Source organism: Danio rerio, chromosome 2 (assembly GCF_049306965.1).
Source record: "Danio rerio strain Tuebingen ecotype United States chromosome 2, GRCz12tu, whole genome shotgun sequence".
In the NCBI taxonomy this organism is placed as follows: Eukaryota; Metazoa; Chordata; class Actinopteri; order Cypriniformes; family Danionidae; genus Danio; species Danio rerio.
The window spans coordinates 2,517,709-2,545,000 of NC_133177.1; the positions used below are offsets into that span (position 1 = coordinate 2,517,709).

Here is a 27,292-nt window from a genome sequence, read left to right on the forward strand (position 1 = left end):
ATCAACATTAGATGTAACATTAAACTCTAAGGTGCATCACTGATGAGAAGAAATGTCCTGTTAAACAAGTTATGGACTTTTACTGTAGTATTTTTTGCAGTTAAAATCATGGACATGTTTTACAGTGCATTAGTGTATCTAAGCCATACTTGTCATTTAATGATATTGCATTGTTAACCAGAAAGAAATCAGCATTCCTGTTTGTCATTGAGCCACAGCTTATGTATATTGAGCCGTATCGGTCCAAGCACACACACCAGAAAACATGCATTCTCAGTCAGCAGCAGGTCGTATGTCTTGGCTGTAGGTCTGTGTGTTTTCACGCATGGTTAACTCTGTTCCTGAGGGGCCGTAATCCTGTAGAGTTTACTTCCACCATGAATAAAACACACTCGCTTCAAACTTTCAAGCAATCCCGAAGAGGTGAAATGGATTTTTCTGGTATGTTTGATTTTGTATGTAACTAAACTCTGCAGGACATCGGCCCTACGAATGACCATTCCTGATGTAGCCTACGCTATTTACACATCTTATGTGCTCACAGCGGCACGTCTGTGGTAGCAAGTGCAGCAGAACTGGTCCATGTTACCATGCTAAACTATCCAGGGAGTTATCAGGATAGAAATGTACAGTTCTGGCATTAAACTCTATATAGGACACAATGATGTTGCTATTTTTGCAGATAATTGATATTTTTGCTTTTATAACCACATTTGCTCTCTCCAGTACACCTGTGCTGAATGTCTTTGAATTGTGTCCAAACCCTAGCCAACACATGGAAAAGAACTACGGCATGCAGAAATGGTGTACTCTGACAAAGACATGGTCAAAACACTGCTGAGTCCAGTCTTTCCTCAGTCAGAGACAAGCAGCGGCCGGACGTTTTCCTTTCGATGACGGAGTCTTGAAAACAGAGTCGCTTTTCCTTTTACTGCTGTAGGAAATCTTCTTAATGTGCAGTGACATGCATTTATTGTACCAGGGCCAGAACTGTCTTTGGCAGTGTGTCCCAAAAGCAAGAGAGCACTGAACATCGCTTTGACAGCAAAGAAGAGAAAGACAGTGGTTAGCACTAAATTTGAGTTTAAGACTAAAGAGAAAGGAAATTAATTTATTGTCTTATTTATACTCCACATTTGATTCATTTGTTGTCCAATGATGGACCACAATGTTAAATTATGCTAAAGGCCATATCACACATTTCATAGATGAATGCCAACAAACATAAACAAACAAGATGACCACTGGATTTAGATTGTTGTGAAAATATCCAACTGACAAATCAAATCAATTAACCAAATCAACCGACCAGCCAACCAAATTAACCATTCATTAAAATCAATCAACTAATCAATCAGCAGGCCAATCAACCAACCAATATACCAACTAACCAACCAACTTAATCAATCAACCAACCAACTCAAACGTCAAACCTACTCCACCACCCAAACAACCAGCCAAATCAATCAACCAACCAATGAACCAACCAAACTACCAACCAACTTAACCAAACAACTTACTCAATCAACCAAACAATCAACCAACTCAATTATCCAAATCAACCATTCAATCAAATCAATACATTAATCAACTGTCCAACCGACCAACCAACCAACCAATTTACCAACTAATTAACCAACCAAACAACCAAATAAACAACCAACCAACGAAATACACATTCAACCATCTCAGCCAACCAACCAACCAAACAACCAACCAAATAAACAACCAACCAACCAACCAACCAACTCAACCAACCAACCAAGCAACCAACAAAATAAACAATCAACCAACTCAACCAACCAACTCAACCAACTAACTCAACCAGCCAAGCAAACAACCAACCAATTCAACCAACCAACCAACCAACCAACCAACCAACCAAACAAACAAACAAACCAATCAACCGACCGACCGACCGGCCGACCGACTGACCAACCAACTCAACCAACCAACTCACCAACCAACCAACCAACCAACCAAACAAACAAACAAACCAATCGACCGACCGACCGACCGACCGACCAACCAACCAACCAACTCACCAACCAACAAAACAACTCAGCCAATCAACCAACCAACCAACCAAATTATCATTCAATCAAATCAATGATTCAATTCGATCAAACCAATCAAATCAACTAACCAAATCAACTGAACAACCCCACAAACAAATTAACCACTCAATCAAATTAATCAATAATCAACCAACCAACCAACCAAATTAACCAATCAATCAATCAATCAAACAATAAGAATACTCTTCCACCCAACCATCCTTCTCAAGGTTAAAAACTGTCTGGTTCCTGGTGAGACCCCATCAGTCTATTGCCGTTTGTTGGAAAATCATCACACTGCTCAGACTTTCCAGGATCCAACAATTGCCAATTGAACATGTTTATTTGTAGGAAAACAAACTCTGACAAACAGCAACAGATGCCGACAGGAGTAACACACTGATCCAACAAACTCCCACAGGTTTGTTTGTTGGCATTTGTCTGTGTGAAATGGGATCGAGGACCACAAAATGGTCCATTTTTGGAAATTGATATTCATGTAATATCTGAAAACTGAATGAATGCGCTTTCCATTGGTGTATACTTTGTTAGGATAAGATAACTTATGGTCTAGATATTGAAAAATATTAAAGGTTCGAAAAAGATATATAAAAACTGAGAAAATCACATTTAAATTAGTCCAAATTAAGATATTATATTGTAAAAAATTTTGCTGCCGAAAAAACCTTCAAACCTTTGTCGAATCAAATGAACTTTCCTAGTCATCTCAACTTACATCAATCAAACAGACTAAAAATATTAAGTCAAACTTTTAATAACTTAAAAAAAATGTAAAATTAGTTAAAGCAACATGAAAATATTTGACAATTACCTGACTTTTTGTCATACATTTTATTTACAGTGTAGCTGCGCACATTACTAATCAAGTTAAAACTAGTCGAGTTTTAATATATTTACAGTGGCAAATTTACTAAATGTCTTCATGGAACATCGTTTTTCGATAATAAAACGATTATTTTGACACAGCATATTTTGGTTATTGCCTAAAACATACCCATGCACTACAAGACTTGAAATCTTAAGATTTAGGATTTGGTCTTAAGACTTTACATTTTTACATTAGTATGTTCTCTTTTTAAAACTTCTTTTTAGAATGAATACACCCCTTGTCCAAAAGTGTTTTCATTGAATTTCAGAAAAATCTCCATCTACCCTACACAGACAAAATCTTGACCATTTACTCTCACTGTGTATGTTCACATGTTGCCTCTACCGGTTGTGTAAAGTATTCTAATAATATATAGAGTGTATATCTTACGTGAACAAAGCACATGGTCCAGTTATATTGAAAAAAAAAGAAGTATTGCTGTTTCCATAGACATCCTTGTGTATTTTACAAACCCTAAATGGTATGTTTCGCTTGTAGTTATGTGTATTTGAATGTCTGACAACTAAATGTTATTTGTTTGAAAGCACGAATAAATTGTGATTCATGACAAGCCCTGCACACCTCTTTCATGCACCATTAGATTTTAGTTTTAGTAGTTGATGACATGCGCTCTGATTGTTCTAATCACACTGGTGGGATCAGCTTGGCTTGTCCCTGAAGCGTACAATCACACCAGTGTGATCGTATGAGTGAAAAGATTAATAACTAATTTCTAATAACTGATAGTTTTTATCTTTGCCATGATGACCACATTATATTTGACTATATATTTTAAATATACTAGTATTCAGTTTAAAGAGATATTTAAAGCCATAATTAGGTAGGGTTATTAGGCAGGTCATTGTACGATGGCTTGTTCTGAAGACAATCAACCAAAAATATTGCTTAAGGGGGCTAATAATAATGACCTTAAAAGTTTTTTTTTAAACTGCTTTTATTCTACCCGAAATAAAACAAATAAGACTTTCTTTAGAAGAAAAAGTATTATTAGACATACTGTGAAAATATCTTTGCTATGTTAAACATAATTTGACAACTGTATGTTCACTCTCTCCAGTTCACCTGTGCTGCATGTCTTTGAAATGTGTGCAAACTCAAACCAACACATGGAAAAGAAACACAGCATGCTGCCATTGTGTGTTCTGATATCAGTGTCAGTGCTAACCATGCTAAAAGCTGCTAAAATTGCAGATGCTGTAAGAATTTATAACACTGCTGAGATTCCACTGACACAACGATGTGATCTGCTTCAAGAGCTTGAGAAAAAGACAGCAAATTCAGAACAGACACGTTTAAAAAGGTCACCGTCAAACAACAATTTAACCGTAAAACTCTAGCTTGAAAATTAAACTGGTTTCCATTTCATTTATTTATTTATTTTTAAAAGACACGTCAAGCTAATTTTTAAGGTTACATTTATTTTATTTATTTTATTTTATACATTTATTTTTGTTTATTGTGTTGTAAGACTGAAGGGTAGGACAAAATAACTTTATGTCACAAAAAATTTAATTATCTTATGCTTTGAATGACATTTATTTATTTATTTATTTATTTATTTATTTATTTATTTATTTATTTATGTCATGCTAATTTTTTAAAAAATATATTATTATTTACCTTCTTGTTTATTATGTTGTAAGACCTCAGGTTTAATTATCTTTTGCTTTTAACGACATATATTTGTTTATTTTTAAAAGACATGTCAAGCTAATTTTCAAGGTTACATTTTCTTTTTATTATTACTTAAATTTACAACATTATATTGTAAGACCAAAAGACACCTGAACTAATCTTCATGTCACAAAAAAGTTCAATTATCTTATGCTTTTAATGACATATATTTATTTATTTATTTATTTATTTATTTATTTATTTATTTATTTATTTATTTACAAAAGACATAAAGCAAATTGTCAAGGTTCCATTTTTTAAATTTTATTTAACTAAAACAAAATAAAATCCTCACACAACATGATTTGCTACTGTGAACAGTGAAAATGTGAAAATAAATAAATAAATAAATAAATAATAAATAAAATAAAACCTCACATAACATAATTTGCTACTATGAACTGTGAAAATAACTAACTAACTAAATAAATAAATAAATAAATAAATAAAATAAAACCCTCACACAACATGATTTGCTACTCTGAACTGTGAAAATAAATAAATAATTAATAAATAAATAAATAAAATAAAACCCTCACACAACATGATTTGCTACTGTGAACTGTGATAAATAAATAAATAAATAAATAAATAAATAAAATAAAACCCTCACACAACATGATTTGCTACTGTGAACTGTAAAAATGTGAAAATAAATAAATAAATAAATAAATTTAAATAAATTTAAATAAAAAATATAATAAAACCCTTACAAAACATGATTTGTTACAGTGAACAGTGAATAATAAATAAATAAATAAATAAATAAATAAATAAATAAATAAATAAATAAATAAATAAATAAATAAAATAGATTTTGTGTACCAGATTAGGTTTGTAAAGTTTTGTTAAATAATAAATATTTGTTGGACTGAATAATATAAATTTAAATTGATAAATTCTCCTTAATAAATTAATAAATCATAATACAAAAACTAATGACTTACAAATGCTACAACACAAGTGACTTTCCAGTGAAGTCTCAGCATTTTCGAAACAGCTAAAAAAGAAAAGACCATACAAACTCTTTGTCAGAGGTTACGTGCTTGGGCTAATATCTTCTTCTGACTATGATCAGAAAGACATGTGCACCCTTCCAAATGGGGTCAGAAAACAGCCACCAGAAAGAGCGCAGAGTCATCAGGTAAACAGGTCAGATCTGACTAAGACCATCTCACCCAACATCCGGCACAAATAACATCACTTCACATCACTGCCCTGATCTCACTGGATCTGAGTCAATGCCTTTGCTTTTTTATAACTATTATTATATAACTATTATATTATATTATATTATATTATATTATATTATATTATATTATATTATATTATATTTATATTCAGTTGAAGTCAGAATTATTAGCCTTAGATATCTAGTACCATGAAGAATATCAAGTCAAATATTATGTGCTGTCATCAAAATAAATCAGCTAGAAATGAGTTATTAAAACTATTATGTTCAGAAATATGTTGAAGAAAATCTCCCCTCCGTTAAACAGAAAAAAAACACAGGAGGGCTAATAGTTCCGACTTCAACTATATATTATGATTACCCCTGTCTGTTATTCATCATTTCATATTTCCTCAGACATCTGTAAACCAGCACAGATGAGACACTGAAAGTGACTTTGAACGAGTGAAAAGAGCACAGACGTTCGTCTTGGCATCGGCACGAAACAAGACGTCTGAAAGCATTATGTGTGACAGAGCTCAGGCAAGCTAACATTGACTGCATCTGAATGAGAAGTCAATGGAGTGCCAGATGCCTGCTTAGCATCACAGTCCAACTGCATTGAGATCAGTGCTGTCCAAAAGGAGATACAGGACCATCTAGAGCTTCTGAAACCACTCATTATAACCAAAGTCCCTTCAAGGCAAGGGATTTCACTTGGCGGCCATCTTTGAAACGCCTCTCGGGCAGTATGCTCGGGCATTCTGTCTAAATGGGGAAACATCAAATTCTCCAAAACTGCTTGCCAAGCTTACGATTGATTTTCATATTAGGAATAATCTATAGAATTAAAAAACAGCTGTGTCTTTAGTATCATTTCTAAACGTTCGAATCACACAAAATCTGCAGAGAGTCACGTCTGATCTGAGCATCTCCCCTGGGTTATCTTCAGTCTATATCGATCGATGATTGGCTGCTGAACTAGAAGGCGGGCTTTATTCGCTATATACGATCAATGATTGGCTCCTGAAGTAGGCGGAGCTTCATTCACCATATTGACCGTTGCACTTTTCCCCATTCAAAAAGATACGAGTGTCATGTCTTGGGTCTTCTATAGTCTTTGTTATAGCCCAGTGCAGCTGAGTTAAAACACAACATGGGCAGTAATGGAAGGGTTGAGAAGTTCTGAGCTCAAGGCAAGGTTAAATCATCGCTGCTGTACAATCTCTACTTCTGCTTCTTGTCCATTTACATCAATCACAGCTACTAATTTAGAGTTGAAGTCGAAATTATTCGCCCTCCTTTTCTATTTCCAATATTTCCCAAATGATGAACAGATTCAGGAATTTCTCACAGTATTTCCTACAACATTTTTTTCTTCTGGAGAAAGTCTTTTTTTTGGGGGGGGGGATGGGCTAGAATAAAAGCAGTTCTTAATTTTTTTAAAACTTATTTTAAAGGTCAATATTATTAGCCCCCATAAGCAATATTTGTTTTGGATTGTCCACAGAACAAACCCCTGTTATACTATGACTTGCCTAAATTTTACCCTAATTACCCTAGTTAAGCCTGTAAATGTCACTTTAAGCTGAATACTAGTGTCTTGAAGAATATCTAGACAAATATTATGTGCTGTCATCATGTCGAAGACATATCTGGAGCAACATATTTTACATTTTAAAAAAACTACGCCCTCTAGTGGATTTGCCATCTAGAACAATTAACAAAATACACCCGGAGCAAAAATGTCAGCACCCTTAGTGAATTTATCATCTGAAACATTCAACGAATCTTAAATGGAGCAACATATGTCCCAAAAAATGTATAGAGCGGCATCTAGTGGATTTGTTATCTGAAACATTCAATAAAGTGTAAACAAAACAAGATCCAATAAAATGTATAGAGCGCCCTCTAGTGGATTTGTCATCTGAAACATTCAATAAAGCGTAAACTAAACAACATCTAAAAAAATGTATAGAGCGCCCTCTAGTGGATTTGTCATCTGAAACATTCAATAGAGCGTGAAGTAAACAACATCCAAAAAAAAAAAATGTATAGAGCGCCCTCTAGTGGATTTTTCATCTAAAACATTCAATGAAGCGTGAACTAAACAACATCCAAAAAAATGTATAGAGCGCCCTCTATTGGATTTGTCATCTGGAACATTCAATGAAGCGTGAACTAAACAAGATCCAAAAAAATGTATAGAGCGCCCTCTAGTGGATTTGTCATCTGAAACATTCAATAAAGCGTACACAACATCCAAAAAAATTTATAGAGCGCCCTCTAGAGGATTTGTCATCTGAAACATTCGAAGAAACATACCCAGAGCAACATATTTTACATTTTGAAAAAATGTAGACAGCACCCTCTAGTTTATTTGTCATCTAGAACTAACAAAATATACCCAGCGCAAAAATGTCAGCACCCTTTAGTGGATATGTCGTCTGTAACATTCAGCGAATTGTGAATGGAGCAACATATTTTATGTTCCAGAAAATGTATAGAGCGCCCTCTAGTGGATTTGTCATCTGAAACATTAAATGAAGCGTACACAACATCTAAAAAAATTTATAGAGCGCCCTCTAGTGGATTTGTCATCTGAAACATTCAATGAAGCGTAAACTAAACAACATCCAAAAAAATGTATAGAGCGCCCTCTAGTGGATTTGTCATCTGGAACATTCAATGAAGAGTGAACTAAACAACATCCAAAAAAATTTATAGAGCGCCATCTAGTAGATTTGTCATCTGAAACATTCAATGAAGCATACACAACATCCAAAAAAATGTATAGAGCGCCCTCTAGTGGATTTGTCATCTGAAACATTCGAAGAAACATACCCAGAGCAACATATTTTACATTTTGAAAAAATGTAGACAGCACCCTCTAGTTTATTTGTCATCTAGAACTAACAAAATATACCCAGCGCAAAAATGTCAGCACCCTTTAGTGGATATGTCGTCTGTAACATTCAACGAATTGTGAATGGAGCAACATATTTTATGTTCCAGAAAATGTATAGAGCGCCCTCTAGTGGATTTGTCATCTGAAACATTCAATGACGCGTAAACTAAACAACATCCAAAAAAATTTATAGAGCGCCCTCTAGTGGATTTTTCATCTGAAACATTCAATGAAGCGTGAACTAAACAACATCCAAAAAAAAAAATGTATAGAGCGCCCTCTAGTGGATTTTTCATCTAAAACATTCAATGAAGCGTGAACTAAACAAGATCCAAAAAAAATGTATAGAGCGCCCTCTAGTGGATTTGTCATCTGAAACATTCAATAAAGCGTACACAACATCCAAAAAAATTTATAGAGCGCCCTCTAGAGGATTTGTCATCTGAAACATTCGAAGAAACATACCCAGAGCAACATATTTTACATTTTAAAAAAATGTAGACAGCACCCTCTAGTTTATTTGTCATCTAGAACTAACAAAATATACCCAGCGCAAAAATGTCAGCACCCTTTAGTGGATATGTCGTCTGTAACATTCAACGAATTGTGAATGGAGCAACATATTTTATGTTCCAGAAAATGTATAGAGCGCCCTCTAGTGGATTTGTCATCTGAAACATTCAATGAAGCGTGAACTAAACAACATCCAAAAAAAATTTATAGAGCGCCCTCTAGTGGATTTGTCATCTGAAACATTCAATGAAGCGTGAACTAAACAACATCCAAAAAAATGTATAGAGCGCCCTCTAGTGGATTTGTCATCTGAAACATTCAATGAAGCGTAAACTAAACAACATCCAAAAAAATGTATAGAGCGCCCTCTAGTGGATTTTTCATCTAAAACATTCAATGAAGCGTGAACTAAACAAGATCCAAAAAAAATGTATAGAGCGCCCTCTAGTGGATTTGTCATCTGAAACATTCAATAAAGCGTACACAACATCCAAAAAAATTTATAGAGCGCCCTCTAGAGGATTTGTCATCTGAAACATTCGAAGAAACATACCCAGAGCAACATATTTTACATTTTGAAAAAATGTAGACAGCACCCTCTAGTTTATTTGTCATCTAGAACTAACAAAATATACCCAGCGCAAAACTGTCAGCACCCTTTAGTGGATATGTCGTCTGTAACATTCAACGAATTGTGAATGGAGCAACATATTTTATGTTCCAGAAAATGTATAGAGCGCCCTCTAGTGGATTTGTCATCTGAAACATTCAATGAAGCGTGAACTAAACAACATCCAAAAAAAATTTATAGAGCGCCCTCTAGTGGATTTGTCATCTGAAACATTCAATGAAGCGTGAACTAAACAACATCCAAAAAATGTATAGAGCGCCCTCTAGTGGATTTGTCATCTGAAACATTAAATGAAGCGTACACAACATCTAAAAAAATGTATAGAGCGCCCTCTAGTGGATTTGTCATCTGAAACATTCAATGAAGTGTGAACTAAACAACATCCAAAAAAATGTATAGAGCGCCCTCTAGTGGATTTGTCATCTGAAACATTCAACGAAAAGTACCCAGAGCAAGATATTTCACATTTCTCAAAAAAAGTCACATAGTTACACAGAGCCTGGGCTGGTTTATTCACCTGTGAAACCCCCATTCATGCAGCGAACGTTGAGTGATGACATAATCAGCTGGATTACACTTTTATTGAAGTCTTATCCCTACATATTGAGCTAATGATGTGACGTTTGAACGAGACAACTGGAATTGCACCATCAGAAAATAAAAAAAAACACACACTGCTGTTAAAAGTACCCACAAGTTTCCCTGGAAAAGAGCACAGCGCAGTCCTGTGTAATCCCTTCTGGGTGATTTGCCACGCTAAATAGAGATCTGGGAATAGAAGAGTGTGTGAAAGGACTTCATTTTTATGGTAACCTCAGTTTCCTTTCACTGTGGTCAGTTCATTCCCTGGTGGACGGACTCAGAGGCATTTTAAAGAAGATTTTTGGGCGGCCTATTGTCAAAGCCAGACTTGCTGTATTATTTGCTTTTCATCACAGGCTTATTTTACTTGTGTTAAGTCACTTTTGTCTCGCAGCATGAATCAGTTAAGGATGTTTATGTGCAAACTGGAGAGGATGTTAGGGAATCTTGCTGGGACAATAGGATTATGTGCTTTTAGTTTTTAAATTCAGGCTCGAATGAAACATGACTTGTACGAAGGCCTGTGCACCGATAGAAATCTGCAGATTTTTTTAGCCTATCACTGAGTTTGTTTATTTATATTGGTAAATGTGTATAGTTATACGTTCTTTATTTACATGTTAGTGCTGGGGAAATATTAATCATGATCAATCACATCCAAAATAAAAGACTGTTTTGGCATAATATATGTGTGAACTGTGTAGATATTATGCACATATCAATACACACATGCATGCATATATTTGAGACTTAGATGTAACAGACACTGAGCGGCCACTTTATTAGGTACACCTGTCCAACTGCTCGTTAACGCAAATTTCTAATCTGCCAATCACATGGCAGCAACTCAATGCATTTAGGCATGTAGACATGGTCAAGACGATCTGCTGCAGTTCACACCGAGCATCAGGATGAGGAAGAAAGGGGATTTAGGTGACTTTGAACGTGGCATGGTTGTTGGTGCCAAACGGGCTGGTCTGAGTATTTTAGAAACTGCTGATCTACTGGGATTTTCACGCACAACCATCACTAGGGTTTACAGAGAATGGTCGGAAAGAGAGAAAATATCTAGTGAGCAGAAGTTCAGATGCCTTGTTGATGCCAGAAGGCAGAGGAGAATGGCCAAACTGGTTCCAGCTGATAGAAAGGCAACAGTAACTCAAATAAGCACTCGTTACAACCGAGCTCTGCAGAAGAGCATCTCTGAACACACAACACGTCCAACCTTGAGGCGGATGGGCTACAGCAGCAGAAGAGCACACCGGGTGCCGCTCCTGTCAGCTAAGAACAGGAAACTGAGGCTACAATTCACACAGGCTCACCAAAACTGGACAATAGAAGATTGGAGAAACGTTGCCTGCTCTGATGAGTCTCCATTTCTGCTGACACATTCAGAGGGTCGGTCAGAATTTGGTGTTAACAACATGAAAGCATGGATCCATCCTGCCTTGTATCAGCGGTTCAGGCTGCTGCTGGTGGTGTAATGGTGTGGGGGAGATTTTCTTGGCACACTTTGGGCCCATCAGTAACAATTAAGCATGGTGTCAACGCCACAGGCTACCTGAGTATTGTTGCCGACCATGTCCATCCCTTTATGAGCACAGTGTCTCCATCTTCTGACGGCTACTTCCAGCAGGATAACGCACCATGTCATAAAGCGTGAATCATCTCAGACTAGTTTCTTGAACATGACAATGAGTTCACTGTGCTCAAATGGCCTCCACAGTCACCAAATCTCAATCCAATAGAGCACCTTTGGGATGTGGTGGAACAGGAGATTTGCATTATGAATATGCAGCCGACAAATCTGCAGCAACTGCATGATGCTTTTCTGTCAATATAAGGCAAAATCTCTGAGGAATATTTCCAGTACCTTGATTAAGGCAGTTCTGAAGGGAAATGAGGGCGCAACCCAGTACTATTAAGGTGTACCTAATAAAGTGGCCGTTGAGTGTGTTTATGATACTAATTATATAGAAATTTAAATATCTGTGGAACAAAATTGTTTTGTATAGTTTTTTTTTTTTATTTCATGTGGCAACTTTTTAGTTGCTATACTCTGAAAATTATACCAAAATAATTAGCAGCTTGTTGTTGCTTTTTTTTTTTTACTAAACTAGCACAATAATAATAAAAAACCTCACAAAAACAAACACATGTACACAAAAGATGATATTTTGAAGAAAGCTGCAAACTAAACCTATGACTTACCATGGACTTATTATCTTTCTTCAAAATATCTTCTTTTGTGTTGAACATTTTTGGGTGAACGATCCCTTTACGGATTTTGAATTAAGCTTAAAGTGTCTCTCTTGTATTGACTGCATTTCATATTCCTTCTATTTATATCAAATGCTCTGAACATAACATATGCCTATGACTGTAAAATATTTTCACAGGTCGTCTTGTATTTTGCTGGACAATCACTTCTAGCCATTGCACCAAGTCCGATGAAATTCTTGTGGGCAGATGGCATCACCACATGCTGCAGACGTAGAGGTTTTCTTGCTTGTCATCTCCAAGGGGAGTGTTTCAAATGGAGAAAATAGCAGAAATAAAGTGCTGGATAAAGACTGGCCATTTAAAGGTCACTGATTAAAATTGGACAAGGTGTTCGCATTGATCTGACAAGCACATTGACAAGCCGCGTGCACTTCACATGGTTAGGTGTGATTGTTACACTGTTGGGGACATAAAAGCAGTACACACACACACACACACACACACACTTGTACAGCTGTCTTTTTAAGATTTTTTTAAGATGGATGGACAGACGGACGGACGGACGGACGGACGGACGGACGGACGGACGGACAGACGGACAGACAGACAGACAGACAGACAGACAGACAGATAGACAGATAGATAGATAGATAGATAGATAGATAGATAGATAGATAGATAGATAGATAGATAGATAGATAGATAGATAGATAGATAGACAGCAATAAAGATACTGGTGTCGGCACAATAGCTTAGGGGTTAGCACACTGACATATGGTGCAGTCCCGAGTTCGAATCCCGGCTCGATGACATTTCCCATCCCTACCCCCCTCTCTCTCACACACACTTCGCTTCCTGTCTGAAATACTGTCCTCTCCAGTGCTTCTGACATCTGATCCTTTCAGAAATGGACAAACGTGAAAGTGAAGCATGAAAAAACAAAGGAGAAGCCAGAAAAACAAAGGAGCAAATGATTCTTTCAGCAACCTAAAACATGAACAGACTGCCATGTTTAATTATTATCTTGCCTTTTGGACTATTATGAACTGGGAATGACGAAATTACTCTCTAACAGAGGCTACATGTGCTGGTGAAGATTACAGATACAGATGAGAGGTCTGAAATGACTGTGGGCTATATTTCTTGTTGTTTTTGAACCCAAATAAGGACTAAATGTATCCTGTGTGTAGTTTTTTCTTTATTGTTAACATATCTAAAGCCCCTTTTCACACATACAGACCTTTTCGGAAAATTACCGGCAATTTTCCGGAAAGGTTGTATGTGTGAACAGGCCCTTTTTGAAAATACCGGTAAATTCGTTCTGGCTATTTTCCGGAAAGAGAAGTTGTAACATTACCGGTAATTTGCCGGAATGCTGCGCTGTGTGAATGCAGAAGGAAGATTCCCGTAATAAGCGCGTGCACGTCTAGAACGTGCTGACTTGAGACGTCTGCTTTAGCCAATCAGAACAGTCAGACGCATTCACGTGCGCGCGGTTTATGAGAATAAAAGCCTTTAAATATTTTTCCAGACACCTTTAGCTGCTAGATGTTAGTCAGATAACGATTCTATGTTCATATTAATGCTAACTGTGTAAATAATTATCGATAAAATGTTTATAATAATCCGTTGTTTGTTTACCTTCAAGCTTTGCGTGTGCCCGTGAGCGCCCATAGCGCCAGCACACACACATATCATGCACATCTCGACATGCAAAAGTGTTCCTCTATGTTTTCATTGGAGTTGTACTCAATACTGATCCATCCAAAGAGTTTGTAATGTAGTCAAATGTTTACAAACACAAGCGCAGCCGTTTAGAGCTCATTTCTAGTTAATGATGTCAGAATTTACCGGCATTTTGCGATGGATGTGTGAATGCTCTTTTCCGGAAAAATTCCGTAACGTCCTCGTCTGTGTAAACAGCGCTTTTTTGAATTTACCGGTAAAGTCGTTCCGGAAATTTTCCGGATATTCACCGGTATCACTGTGTGAAAGGGGCTTAAGACTGTAAACGTCTGTATGTGTTCATATATGTTGCATTTATTTATTAATTTTATATATTCGCAGATGTTACAGTAGGCTATTTCGCACTCAGATTGATCTGCAGTTATAATCAAATCATGTTGATAGAAAGGTTAGTGATAAACATTTATACGCAAGTATTTATGTGTATAAAGCGTCTGCTTTGTGAGAAGTGCTTCCATTATGATATGTAAACGACCTGTATAGCTTTACTGTAAACATTTCCTCGAGTAAAAATGGTGACTGAAACTTTCTGTCATACACCACGCCCACCCTTGGTACCCTTTAGGCAGTGGAAACGCAAGCCTGAAAAAGGTGACCTGTACTACTCAGTGGAAACAAGCATGATTGATCTCCATTAGAAACTCAAAGTCACTTTATAAATCTGTTTCGGCCACTGAAATGCGCTGTATTTTAGCCCTTCATGGTAATTTGCATCGGAATAGTGGCATCTTGTGTATTAAAACTTGACACTTGCATTACTGAAGTGCTAGAAGTGTAGTATTGGTGTACTCACTCTGTTATTGACCGGCCGTCAAAAGCCACCTCGACTCAGTTGTGTTGCAGTCCAATGTAATTGGCTGTTGTCATGACGATCATGCCAGCTCTGATACCGACACCCCATGTGGATTTAGCATTAGTTTGATCAGGGTTACAGCTAAACCCTGCAGGAGAGTGAATGTCACAGGCCACATTGGGGGATCCCACATAGAAATACCATCATCTGACCGAGCATGTGAAGGATCATGTGAGACACGTAATTCCAGGTTTGTAGGATTAGAAACTTATCTTCATTGTGTAATCGCTGAGAAGCTATGGAGGTTTTAATTTTACTGTAACAATTGCTGTCAGCTTTAGTCGTCTGATGTCTGGATAAAAAAAAAAACGTTTCAAAAACGTTGTCAAGGAGCTATAATGGCGGAAATAAATACCATTTTTCGTCACCATTTTTCTCAGAAAACATATTTCTAAAGGTGCTGTTGATTTAAAATTTTCACCGGATGTTGATAACAACTAAATAAATCCATATATGCAAAGAAAACAAATCTAATTAGTTTACAAATGAAGTTCTGTGTACTAAAATTAAATGATGCAGGGAAAAGTATTGAACACATGAAGAAAGGGAGGCACAGTTCAGCAGTGAAAGCCCTGACAGCAGCTTAAATCTGTCTGTCATTCTTCAGCGAGCCTCTGCCCTTCCACAGTGTAATTGAAGATCAGCTGCTTCAGTCCAACATCTACATTAGCAGGAGGATGAAGATGAAACCAGGGTGGACATTTCAGCAAGACAATGATCCAAAACACAGTCAAGAAGAATCTTAGATGCTTTCAGAGAAAGAAAATCAAGCTGTAGAATGGCCCAGCGTATCCTGACTTGAATCCAATGAAAAATACCAAATGAAGCTCAGATTTAATAGACACGACCCAAAGAACCATCAAGATTTTGACATGCATGTGAATCAGCAATCTTCCAGTATTTTCAAAATTAGGAAATTTGTACCACGGACTGCATTTTAGCGTTGCTCCGGGTACATTTCATAGCACGTTTCAGATGAAGAATCCACTAGAGGGCACTGTGATGTCTACAATTTTGCTAATCCAGGTACATTCTACTTTATGTTTCAGATACACGCCCTTCTTGTAGACGTCCTGGAGAAGGCGGAGCTTGTCGTACAGATTAGCTAGCGAAACATTGAGCTAAACCCTCAGCTAAACCCAAACAACAGTGTTTTTAGAAGCAGGAGAAAAGTGCACTGCCACCATAGCTTACATTGTAAAAAAATAGCTACAAGCTAACTGGCCATGCCAGCAAAGTGTCCATATGGGGATAGATAGGTAACATAAACCTATCACAAAAAAAAAAAAATCATAGACAGCATTAAGTTGTTTGGTGGTGTTTGTTTGGTGTTGTGCAAAGAACCGCACAGAAATAATCCTTTGTTCATCAATATTATGTAACTGTACATATCATTAGTTTGAAAAGGAACAAAAGTTGTTGTCGTCATACTGCCCCCTAGTGTTCATTTGACCTAAAAACTGTTTTAAGCATAACTTTAAGTACATTTGCAGAAGTGGATCAACTAAAACGTAGGTTGAGGCATTTATTACCAATAAGATTGTGGTGGATTACATGTTTTAGTAATGAATATCAGATAAACATTGCTGTTTATCATAATAGTTTCACAGTTTTTTAAATCATATTCCCTATTATGCATTAGTCACATGGAGTGTAGATCTCATATTTCCAGCGTTGCCTTCTAGCAGGATTTCTAAATTGTGTTTTCATTTGTCTTTACAGTCTGCATTGTTTACACACACATTCCTCAGTTACTTCATTTACTGTCTGAAATTGTCTTTGTATTTTATTTTCCCTCCTGCATTTAGCCTGCGCTGTTGTTTGCTAAAGAAAGATTGCTGCAATTAGATCCTTCCTTTGCTTTTTGTGGAAGCGCCATGTGACAATTAGCACTAAATGAGCTTTTTGATTAGCTCAGGAAATGAATAAGAAAGAAATATGAAGCTGCCAAAGCAAACAGTATCATATCTGATACGTGAGGTTTTTATATCTATACTGCACCATGCAGTGGGAATATGTAACTCATTCTTGATAAAGGGGGGATAAAAGCTGGAGACATAAAATGGAAATGTGCTTTAGTCTATATATATATATATATATATATATATATATATATATATATATATATATATATATATATATATATATATATATATATATATCCATAAGTAAAATACATTGCCACACTTATGCACTGTCTACATCTTTGCAAATCTGTATTACGTTACTTAGGGTGTTTTTTTGTTATACATTTCAGATACACGTCATTCTTGTAGACGTCCAGGAGAAGGCAAAGCTTGTCTTAGAGATTACCTAGCAAAACACTGAGGTAAACCCTTTGCTAAACCCAACCAATAGTGTTTTCAGGAGCAGATGCAAGAGAAAGGTGCACTGCCAGCACATAGTTTACCTTGATTTTGCATTGCTTTTTCTCTCTTTAGTGGAAGCGTGTTTCACCGAACTCGAACCAGAGTGCTCTAAAGTATAAACCACACCTAAAAGTTCCCATAAGGTGATAAATAGGTGATGCAAATGTATTCTTTATAAATAATAGACAGCATTTTGCGGTATTTATTTTGTGTTGTGCAAAAAACTGCGCAAAAATAATTTATTCGTCGACAACATGTTTCCGTACATATCGTTAGTGTGAAAAGAAACAAAAGTTGTTGTCATCACACTGCCTCCTAGTGTCCGTTTTACCAAGAAACTGCAGTCAAACGTATGTTTAAGTATTCAAATGAGCCTGTTTTGCAAAATTTACAACTTGGTGCAGTGACAACCACTTAGCTTTAAACTACGGTAAAAATCTGGAAATAAGTAATAGGGAACGCCGTTAAGTTGCTTTGTGGTGTTTATTTGACAGCGTGCGATAAACGGCATGAAAACAATCCTTTATTCATCAATAGTTTATCCCTGTAAATATCGTCAGTGTGAAAAGAAACAAAAGTTGTTGGTGCCATGCTGCCCCCTAGTGTTTATTTTACCAACAAACTGCAGTCAAACGTATGTTTAAGTTCATTTTCATAAAATATATAGGTTGAAACACGTATTCAAATGCGCCTGTTTTACAAAATATGCAACTTTGTGCAGTTACTAATACTTAATTAGCTATAAACGAAGGTAAAACTCTGGAAATAAGTAATTAGGAACACCGTTTAGTTGGCTGTATTTATTTGGTGGCATGCAAAAAACATCATGTAAAAAATCCTTCATTCGTCAATAATATGTCCCTGTAAATATCATTAGTGTGAAAATAAACTAAAGTTGTTGGTGCCATACTGCCCCCTAGTGTTCATTTTACCAACAATCTGCAGTTAAACAGATGTTTAAGTTCATTTTCATAAAATATATAGGTTAAAACACGTATTTAAATGAGAAATTGTTTATTCTTTGAGTAAAACTCTGGAAATAAGTAACTAGGAACACCGTTAAGTTGTTTTGCGGTAGTTATTTATCGATAATATGTGCCTGTATATATCATTAGTGTGAAAAGAAACAAAAGTTGTTGCAGCTATACTGCCCCCTAGTGTTCATTTTACCAACAAACTGCAGTTAAACATAAGTTTAAGTACGTTTTCATAAAAAATATAGGTTAAAACGTATTCAAATGAGCCTGTTTAACAAAACATGCAACTTCGTGCAGTTACTAATACTCATTTAGCTATAAACAAAGGTAAAACTCAAGAAATAAGTAATTGGGAATGCTGTTAAGTTGTTTTGTGGTATTTATTTAGTGGCGTGCGAAGAATGGCACGTATATAATCCTTTATTCATCAATAATATGCCCCAGTAAATATCATTAGTGTGACAAGAAACATAGGTTGTTTACCCTATACTGCCCCCTAGTGTTCATTTGAACTAAAAACCGCAGTCAATCGCAAGTTTAAATAATAAAACATCTGGAAATAAGCAATTGTTAAGCAGCAAACACACAAATACAAACTACCATGTACTTGTTTTGCAATAACAAAAAAGAGACTGAATTTAAACTTGAAATTATTTCAGACTAAAAGTAAATGATGTTCGAGAGTATTTTTCCCACCAAGATGTTGACAGACAGCTTGCTATTTAAAAAATATGTCTTAAATAAGGATGTGTCAGGCCGGTGTAATAGAAACGAATGAATGCTGTTGGCTTTGGCACTGTCTGACGAAGGGTAGTGGAGAGATCCAACTTAATCAATGTCAGTTCATTTCAGCATCGGTGTGATTGGACTTGAACTCGGCACACTTCCCTATGGAGACTCAGGTATTGACAACTCCTGAGTCCATCAAAGACCTCATTTGAGCAATGCTAATTTGACCCAAGAGTGAAGATAACTGCACTCCAGGTAGCGCTCAGTGACAGTGGATGTGATTAGTGGTGTTTTTAAGAGTAGAAAACCTTTGGAACTTACCAGACGTTTTATGCTTTGACTTGATTGCTCGCTCACATTTTCGTTTTGCGTTGAACAGAAGATAGATTTGCTCCTCCTTTGTGAGGACATCATCAGCATCGACCTGTACAAACACACAGAATGTATATAGCAGAATTTAATATAGGGTTGATTGTTATGGTTATTATTTAGTTTATAACAGGTAGTTATACTACAACTTATAATAATAATAATAATAATAATAATAATAATAATAATAATAATAATAATAATAATAATAATAATAACTGTTATTATTATTATTATTATTATTATTAATAATAATAATAATAATATTATTATTATGTGGTGTCGTTGTTATTATTATGATTATGGTTATTATTATTATTTTTATTATTTAAATATAATTGAATAATAATAATACAAAATAACAACAACAACAACAAATTAAAATATTAATATTATTATTTTATTATTATTAAATTAACAACAACAACAACAATATAATAATAATAATAATAATAATAATAATAATAATAATGATAAAATAATAATGATAAAATAATAATAATAAAATTATATAATTAAATAACAGCAACAATATATAAAAATAGTAATAACAATATTTAAATATAATTAATGAATATTATTAATAATAATAATAATAATAATAATAATAATAATAAAAAGCAGCGACACTACATAATAATATTAACAATAACTTATTATTATTATTATTATTATTATTATTATTATTATTAATATATATTATTAATACTATTTAAATATAATTAAATTATGCTAATAATATCAATAATAATAATAATAATAAAATATTATATTATAATAATACTAATAATACAATGATATTTAAATATAATTGTTAATAAAATAAACATTACAATTATTGTTGTTGTTGTTATTAATAATAACGTTTATTAATAACAATAATACTTAAATGTAATTAAATAATGTTAATAAAGCTATTAGTAATAACAATGATAAAAATAATTATATTTATTATCATAAAAAAAAAATAATAATAATAATAATTGTTATTTTTTATTTTTATCATTATTATATTACATTATATTATATTATATTATATTATATTATATTATATTATATTATATTATATTATATTATATTATATTATATTATATTATATTATATTAACCAATAATAATAATACTACTTAATAATAAAAGTAACAACAATAATAATAATAATAATAATAATAATAATAATAATAATAATAATAACTAAGTAATAATTATGCTAAAAAAATAGATTCAGAAGAACACATCTATAGTAGTTGATTAAAACAAGAGCTCTAGCAGGATTAGTTTGCAGATGCCTCATTGGTTTGAAATATTTCTCATACAGTAATTCAATGATATTAAATTCATACATTATCAAGTTTAGCCCTGAACCGGTCATCCATCTAATGTGCTCCAATTCCTGCAGTCCCGGATGCAAAAATGACCCGATGCACGACCCCACATAGGACAAACCATTTGCGAAACAACATCTGTCCTAATGCCTATGTACTTTTTGACTTTATATGTACTTAGTAGTGCACATTTTTCTAAGCAATAAAGAAAGCAGATGTTTTTGTCTATCTAGTGATAAACAGAGCCCGCTGCAGTCTCATATATCAAAAAGACAAACACAAAACCAACTATCTTTATCATTTTAATATCAAGACACAGTCAATGCTGATGAAATATTGTATTTACGAAGTAAACAAACAGAACCATGCACACAATATCTTGATGGATGTAAGGATTCTCAATAGTGTGCGACGCTTTGAGAGAAAAATCTCTTCAACAAACTGCGATAATAGCAGAATCATCAATATAAAACCATCATTATCTGCTTAAACCGAAACAGTGGGTCCTATTTATAGATGAAACAACATCAGGCCCTTGAAGATATAGTATTAAAGTAAATTACAAGCCCTGTAGTAGTTTTATTTCATTCAAATCCAACAGCCATTTTTCTGCTCAGACCCTTTTTATGCTCATACTATTTTATTTATTTATTTATTTATTTATTTATTTATTTATTTATTTATTTATTTATTTATTTATTTATTTATTTATTTATTTATTTATTTATTTACTTATTTATTTAAAATTTTAATTCATTTTTTTATTGGGGTTTTATATTTCATTGATGTTTTGTATTTGCGTGTGAGATACTGTATGATACTGTGTGAACATTTCATACAGTCTGTTTCCTCAGAGGCGGAAAGCACTATATGTGGAGAATTATACACGTGGCTTTCTCTTTATCGTCGCGTGTTAATGAAGAGCTTGTCAGTTGTTTGTTAACACACAAACAACTGTATAAATAAAAATATATTAAAAAAAAATGATTCATAAAAATTAAATAAATAAACTAAAACAAAAAGTGAATTAAAATAAAACAAACTAAAATAAAATAAAATAAAAATAAAGCACTATATGTTGAGAATTATTCAAGTGGCTTTCTCTTCATCATCATGTGTTAATGAAGAGCTTGTCAGCTGTGTTAACAAATAAAAAATGTATAATATAAATACATGTATTAGTAAAAAAAAGTTTAAAAAAGTAAAAAAAAATACATGCAATAAAATTTATATATATATATATAAACTAAACACAATAAAATAAAAATACATGCATAAATAAACAAAATTAACCATGTCTTTAACCTATGATGAGACGATTATTTATTTATTTATTTATTTATTTATTTATTTATTTATTTATTTATTTAATTTTGAAGAAGAATGCTGGATTAGGGGAGATATTAATTTCAAACTCCTAATCTTTTAATCTGATTGCGTTTAAAACTACAACAGAATAAAAGTTATGTGACTAACAATTGTAACTTTGAAATGCATAAAGACACTTGACCCATTACTGATTAATAATATTTGCAATTCTGATTAAATCTAATTAAATGGTAAACTAATAGTATTGTAATAATAATAATAATAATAATAATAATAATAATAATAATAATAATAATAGTATCAATAAATAATAATAATAATAATAATATTAACATTAACAGTAATAATATATTCCATAATAAAAATAATAATAATATTTATTTATCATTGTTGTTGTTTTTATTATTATAATGAATTATTAATATTATTATTATTATTATTATTTGTACTTATTTATTATTATTATTATTATTATTATTACATCAATTACTATTATTATTATTATTAATATTATATATTAGTGTGATTGCAATATAGACTGATAAACAAAATCCCAAATAAAAAGACTATTAGGTTCCTTTTAGAGATATTTCTTTCTTTCTTTCTTTCTTTCTTTCTTTCTTTCTTTCTTTCTTTCTTTCTTTCTTTATTTATTTATTTATTTTGTTTGTTTGTTTGTTTGTTTGTTTATTTATTTCACTTTGCACTCCATGCATGATAAGGATGCTAAAGAATGCTTTTAGTATGAAACTCAAAATACAATAAGATTAAAAAGATTTTAAAACGTTACAACAGATTTAAAGCTATCCGACCAACACTTGTAACTTTGAATCAGATATAAAAACAATGCTTTGAAATGCTGTTAGACCCCACAACTACACCTCTCTAAGACACAGCAGACAGTCAAGCATATATTTAGCAGCTTTTTGAGCAAAAAAGAAAATCATCCACCAAACTTCCTCTCTTCTCCTTAAGTAGCAGAGACAGACCAAACACACATGTGAATCATCCAAAGTAAATTGTAGTTGGCCAGCCAAAATGATCTGCTTCATAGTGGCAATCACAGACTCCTTCACAGCATCTTTTTTCCAGCTCCTCCACTCCAGGCTGGCTATTTCTGATGTCTAAATATCTGACCCCATTGAGTGGCAGCATAATGCTAACCATAATGTTCTATCCATCAATATTTTCTCTTTTCTCAAGTATGGAGGTGAAGGGAAGTCATATTTTGGGCACTGAAAGGTGGTACAGAGGAAAGACGTTTATGGCTGGCGATGGTAAACAACCACAAATGGAACAACATTCTGCCACAAGCAAACATGGCATAGACGCAAACTTGTTTGGCGTTGTGGAAGAGGTAATATAGAATATTCCAGGATCCAATCCAAACAGCTGTGGACAGTACGTTTGCACAGTGTTGATGTTACGTTATGCAGAGGTTAGTCTAGTGGCAAACACATATACTGTATGGCTTACATTTGCTCATTCAGCAGACGCTTTTACATAACTGAGGATAAAAGCATGCTATGATGTCTGTTTTGTTTGTTTGTTTATGTATTTTTATATAATTTTATTTATTGATTCATATTTTATTATCTTTATATTTATTTGTGTTTTTGCAGCTTACATTTGCTCTTTTAGAAGATGCTTGTATTCAATTGAGGATAAAAAGGCACCTCACATTATCAGAGTAGCTGTATATAAATGCTAACAATCTAAGTAAATCTATTTACATATTTTTGGTATTTTGTTATCATTGTTTACACATTTAAATATATTTACTTATTTATATTTCATAATTGTTTTAATTAATAGATTTATTAAATGTATTTTTTATTTTATTTATTCATCTATTTATGTTTATACATGTATATTTTATTCTCTTTTAATTATTTTTTAATAGTTTATTATTTATTATTTGTTTAATAATTTATTTATTTTATATTCATATTTATTTGTTATTTGTATTTTATATTTTTTATTATCTTTGTTCATTCATTTTACATTTATTTATTTGTTTGTTTGTTTTAATCTTTTTGTTTATTTATATTTATTATTTCAAGTTATATTTGTTTTATAGAATATAATAAATATAAATATAAATATAAATATATAGATTTTTATTCATATATATTTTATTTATTCTTTTGTTTCATATTTTATTTATTTACAAATATTTTTATTTTTATTTATTTATATTATATTTATTTATAAAGTTTATTTTTTATTTTCTTTCTTTATTTTTGGTTTTATGTATTTATATATTATTGAGTAAATTTATCCTTATTTTTTATACTTTTATTTAATTATTTCTTTATTTGTTTTCATATTTTATTTACTTATAATTTAATTAATAACAATAATAATAATAATACTTAGATATTTATAATGTATTTATTTTTATACTTCAATTTTAAATTATTTTTTATATTGTATTATCTTTGTTTATTTATATTTTATTCTAAGAATTGATTTTATATTTAATTTTTATTTATGTAATTATCTTTACTTATTCATTATTTATGTTCATTATTTTACTTATTCATTATTTTGTTATATATACACACACACACACACACACACACACACACACACACACACACACACATTTTTATATATATATATATATATATATATATATATATATATATATATATATAAACACACACATATATATATATATATATATATATATATATATATATATATATATATATATATATGTTTTTATTTTATCTTATATATTGTCATTTATCATGTACTCTCCACAGTTAAGTCTGTAGGCAATGCATCCTTGATATTAAGAACACATTTGGTTCTTTTTCTGTCTTCCGTACTTGCAGTCTTAAATTTTGAAACTGAACTTTTGAATGGTTGATGATGACAATAATGTCGCGTTACATTGTTTATATCCCATTTTTAACCCAGCATTTGTGTTTGTTACACAAACATAGGTTGAAAAAACTCATTATTATGTGTATTTGATTGAAATAAAACATAAGGAAGCTGCCAAATCAAATGTTTGCGAGGGGAAATATTGCATAGATTTTACAGTGTTTTACAATTTACATGTTTGCTCTAGTACGTATTGAAACCTAAAATAAACAGCATGCGACTGAAAATGTTATGATGCGGGATGTGATTGCAGAAAGTCGGAGTTTATCAGCATCTAATCTAAAGCTTTAAAGTGCTGACATGATATTTCCTGCCATCCATGATCAAGAGAAAAAAATTAAAGTGGGGGGTTCAACGTGCCCCAGAGGGTCCCTTATCTTGTCACATTTTTGATTCTCACATGATAAAAGAGATCAAAAGACTTGTAAGCATGGTTGCATCGTCAGTGTGTTTTACAACTGTTAATACTGTCAGCTTTGTTTAGGGTCAGATTTAATGTTGGTGAAGAATATTAGAACCTAGAATATCAGAATCTATTAGATATTCTAATATTAGAACCACTACCTCACAGCATACAATGTCGACTGTGTCAATGCCATTTTAAAAAGATGAACAAGAAATAAAAATTATGGAACATCAATATACCCGGCACGATGAATACGGGTGTAGTATATAAAATTGATTCAGTTCATTCAAAACATTGTTATTATGTGCAACAACCACAATAATACAGCATTTGGTGGATCCCAAGTACACTGCAAAAATGACTTCTGCTGCTTGTTCAAGCTACTTATATAAAATGAGTTGAAATGTCACAATTCTTAACTTTTTTGGGGGGCAACCTAATTGTTTTATGTTCGATCCACTTAAATTTGCAAAAACTACATTTGGAACTATGATGACTGGTCTGGTTCCAAAATCGCACACATATGCACTATTCTCTTCCATTTTGTAGTATAACTAGTGTAAGTAGTGCATTCACACTGAAAATTCTAAAGGTGCTTTTACACTGAAAAAAGTGTTGCATGCAAAACTGTTGCTAACTATTTATTTCTGTTGAATTTAAACAAACAAATTAAATTTAATAATGTTCCACTTAATTTGTTTGTTTAAATTCAGCCCAAATAAATTGTTTGCAACAGTTAACGTACAAAAAAATTGAGTAAATCCAAGAAATCATCTTTGAATAATTTTTTACAGTGTACATCTGTGGTTCTGTTCATTTGGTCTGTATCAAAGGCAATAAATGATACATTGTTCATTTCTAATAACTGATTTATTTTATCTTTGCCATGATGACAGTAAATAATATTTGACTAGATATTCTTCAAGACACTTCTATACAACTTAAATTGACATTTAAAGGCTTAACTAGGTTAATTAGGTTAACTAGGTTAGGGTAATTAGACAAGTTATTGTATAACAGTGGTTTGTTCTGTAGACTATCGAGAAATATATATAGCTTAAAGGGGCTAATAATTTGACCTTAAAATGGTTTATAAAAAATTGAAAATTGATTTTATTCTAGCCAAAATAAAACAAATAAGACTTTCACCAGAAGAAAAAATATTATCAGACATACTGTGAAAATTTCCTTGCTCTGTTAAACATCATTTGGGAAATATTTTGGGGAAAAAAATCAAGGGGGTGCAAATATTTTTTTTAATTAAACTGTATATATAATTTTCACAATATATTTATATATACATATACATTATTAATGTAGTTACATCACAGTTGTCCATCTCAATTTTTTCATTTTCAGTTGTATTGTAGAAAAGTTACTGTAGAAAAGTTATGCTGATTAAAATGTTTGTGTATACAATTATGTTTGGCTTATGTTGACAATTGTGTTTGACACATTATTTAAAATATGTGGCTAAGAAACAGTTATTAATTTATTTTATTATTAATAATTATTTATTTTATCTTATTTATTAATTATTATTTAGTTTATTATTATAAGTTTTTTTTTTTTTTTGGGGTGGGGCCAGTACAATTTTGGCAGGGCAAGTAAAAACATAAACCACTG

General features: G+C 32.7%; 2 protein-coding genes across 5 annotated transcripts in view; both read right to left on the bottom strand.

The window, feature by feature from the left end:
- Positions 1 to 27,292, bottom strand: part of LOC141377643 (uncharacterized) — a 160,205-nt gene that overhangs the window by 94,175 nt on the left and 38,738 nt on the right. The gene's annotated exons all lie outside the window — the stretch shown is intronic.
- Positions 1 to 27,292, bottom strand: part of pth1r (parathyroid hormone 1 receptor) — a 206,736-nt gene that overhangs the window by 69,936 nt on the left and 109,508 nt on the right. For all 4 annotated transcript variants that reach the window (XR_012384993.1, XM_073912036.1, NM_131357.1 and 1 more), the window contains 1 exon segment: positions 19,665 to 19,767. Coding sequence is in view for 2 of the 4 variants with exons in the window: in NM_131357.1 (NP_571432.1) it covers positions 19,665 to 19,767 (103 nt within the window). In the remaining 2 variants the exon portion in view is untranslated.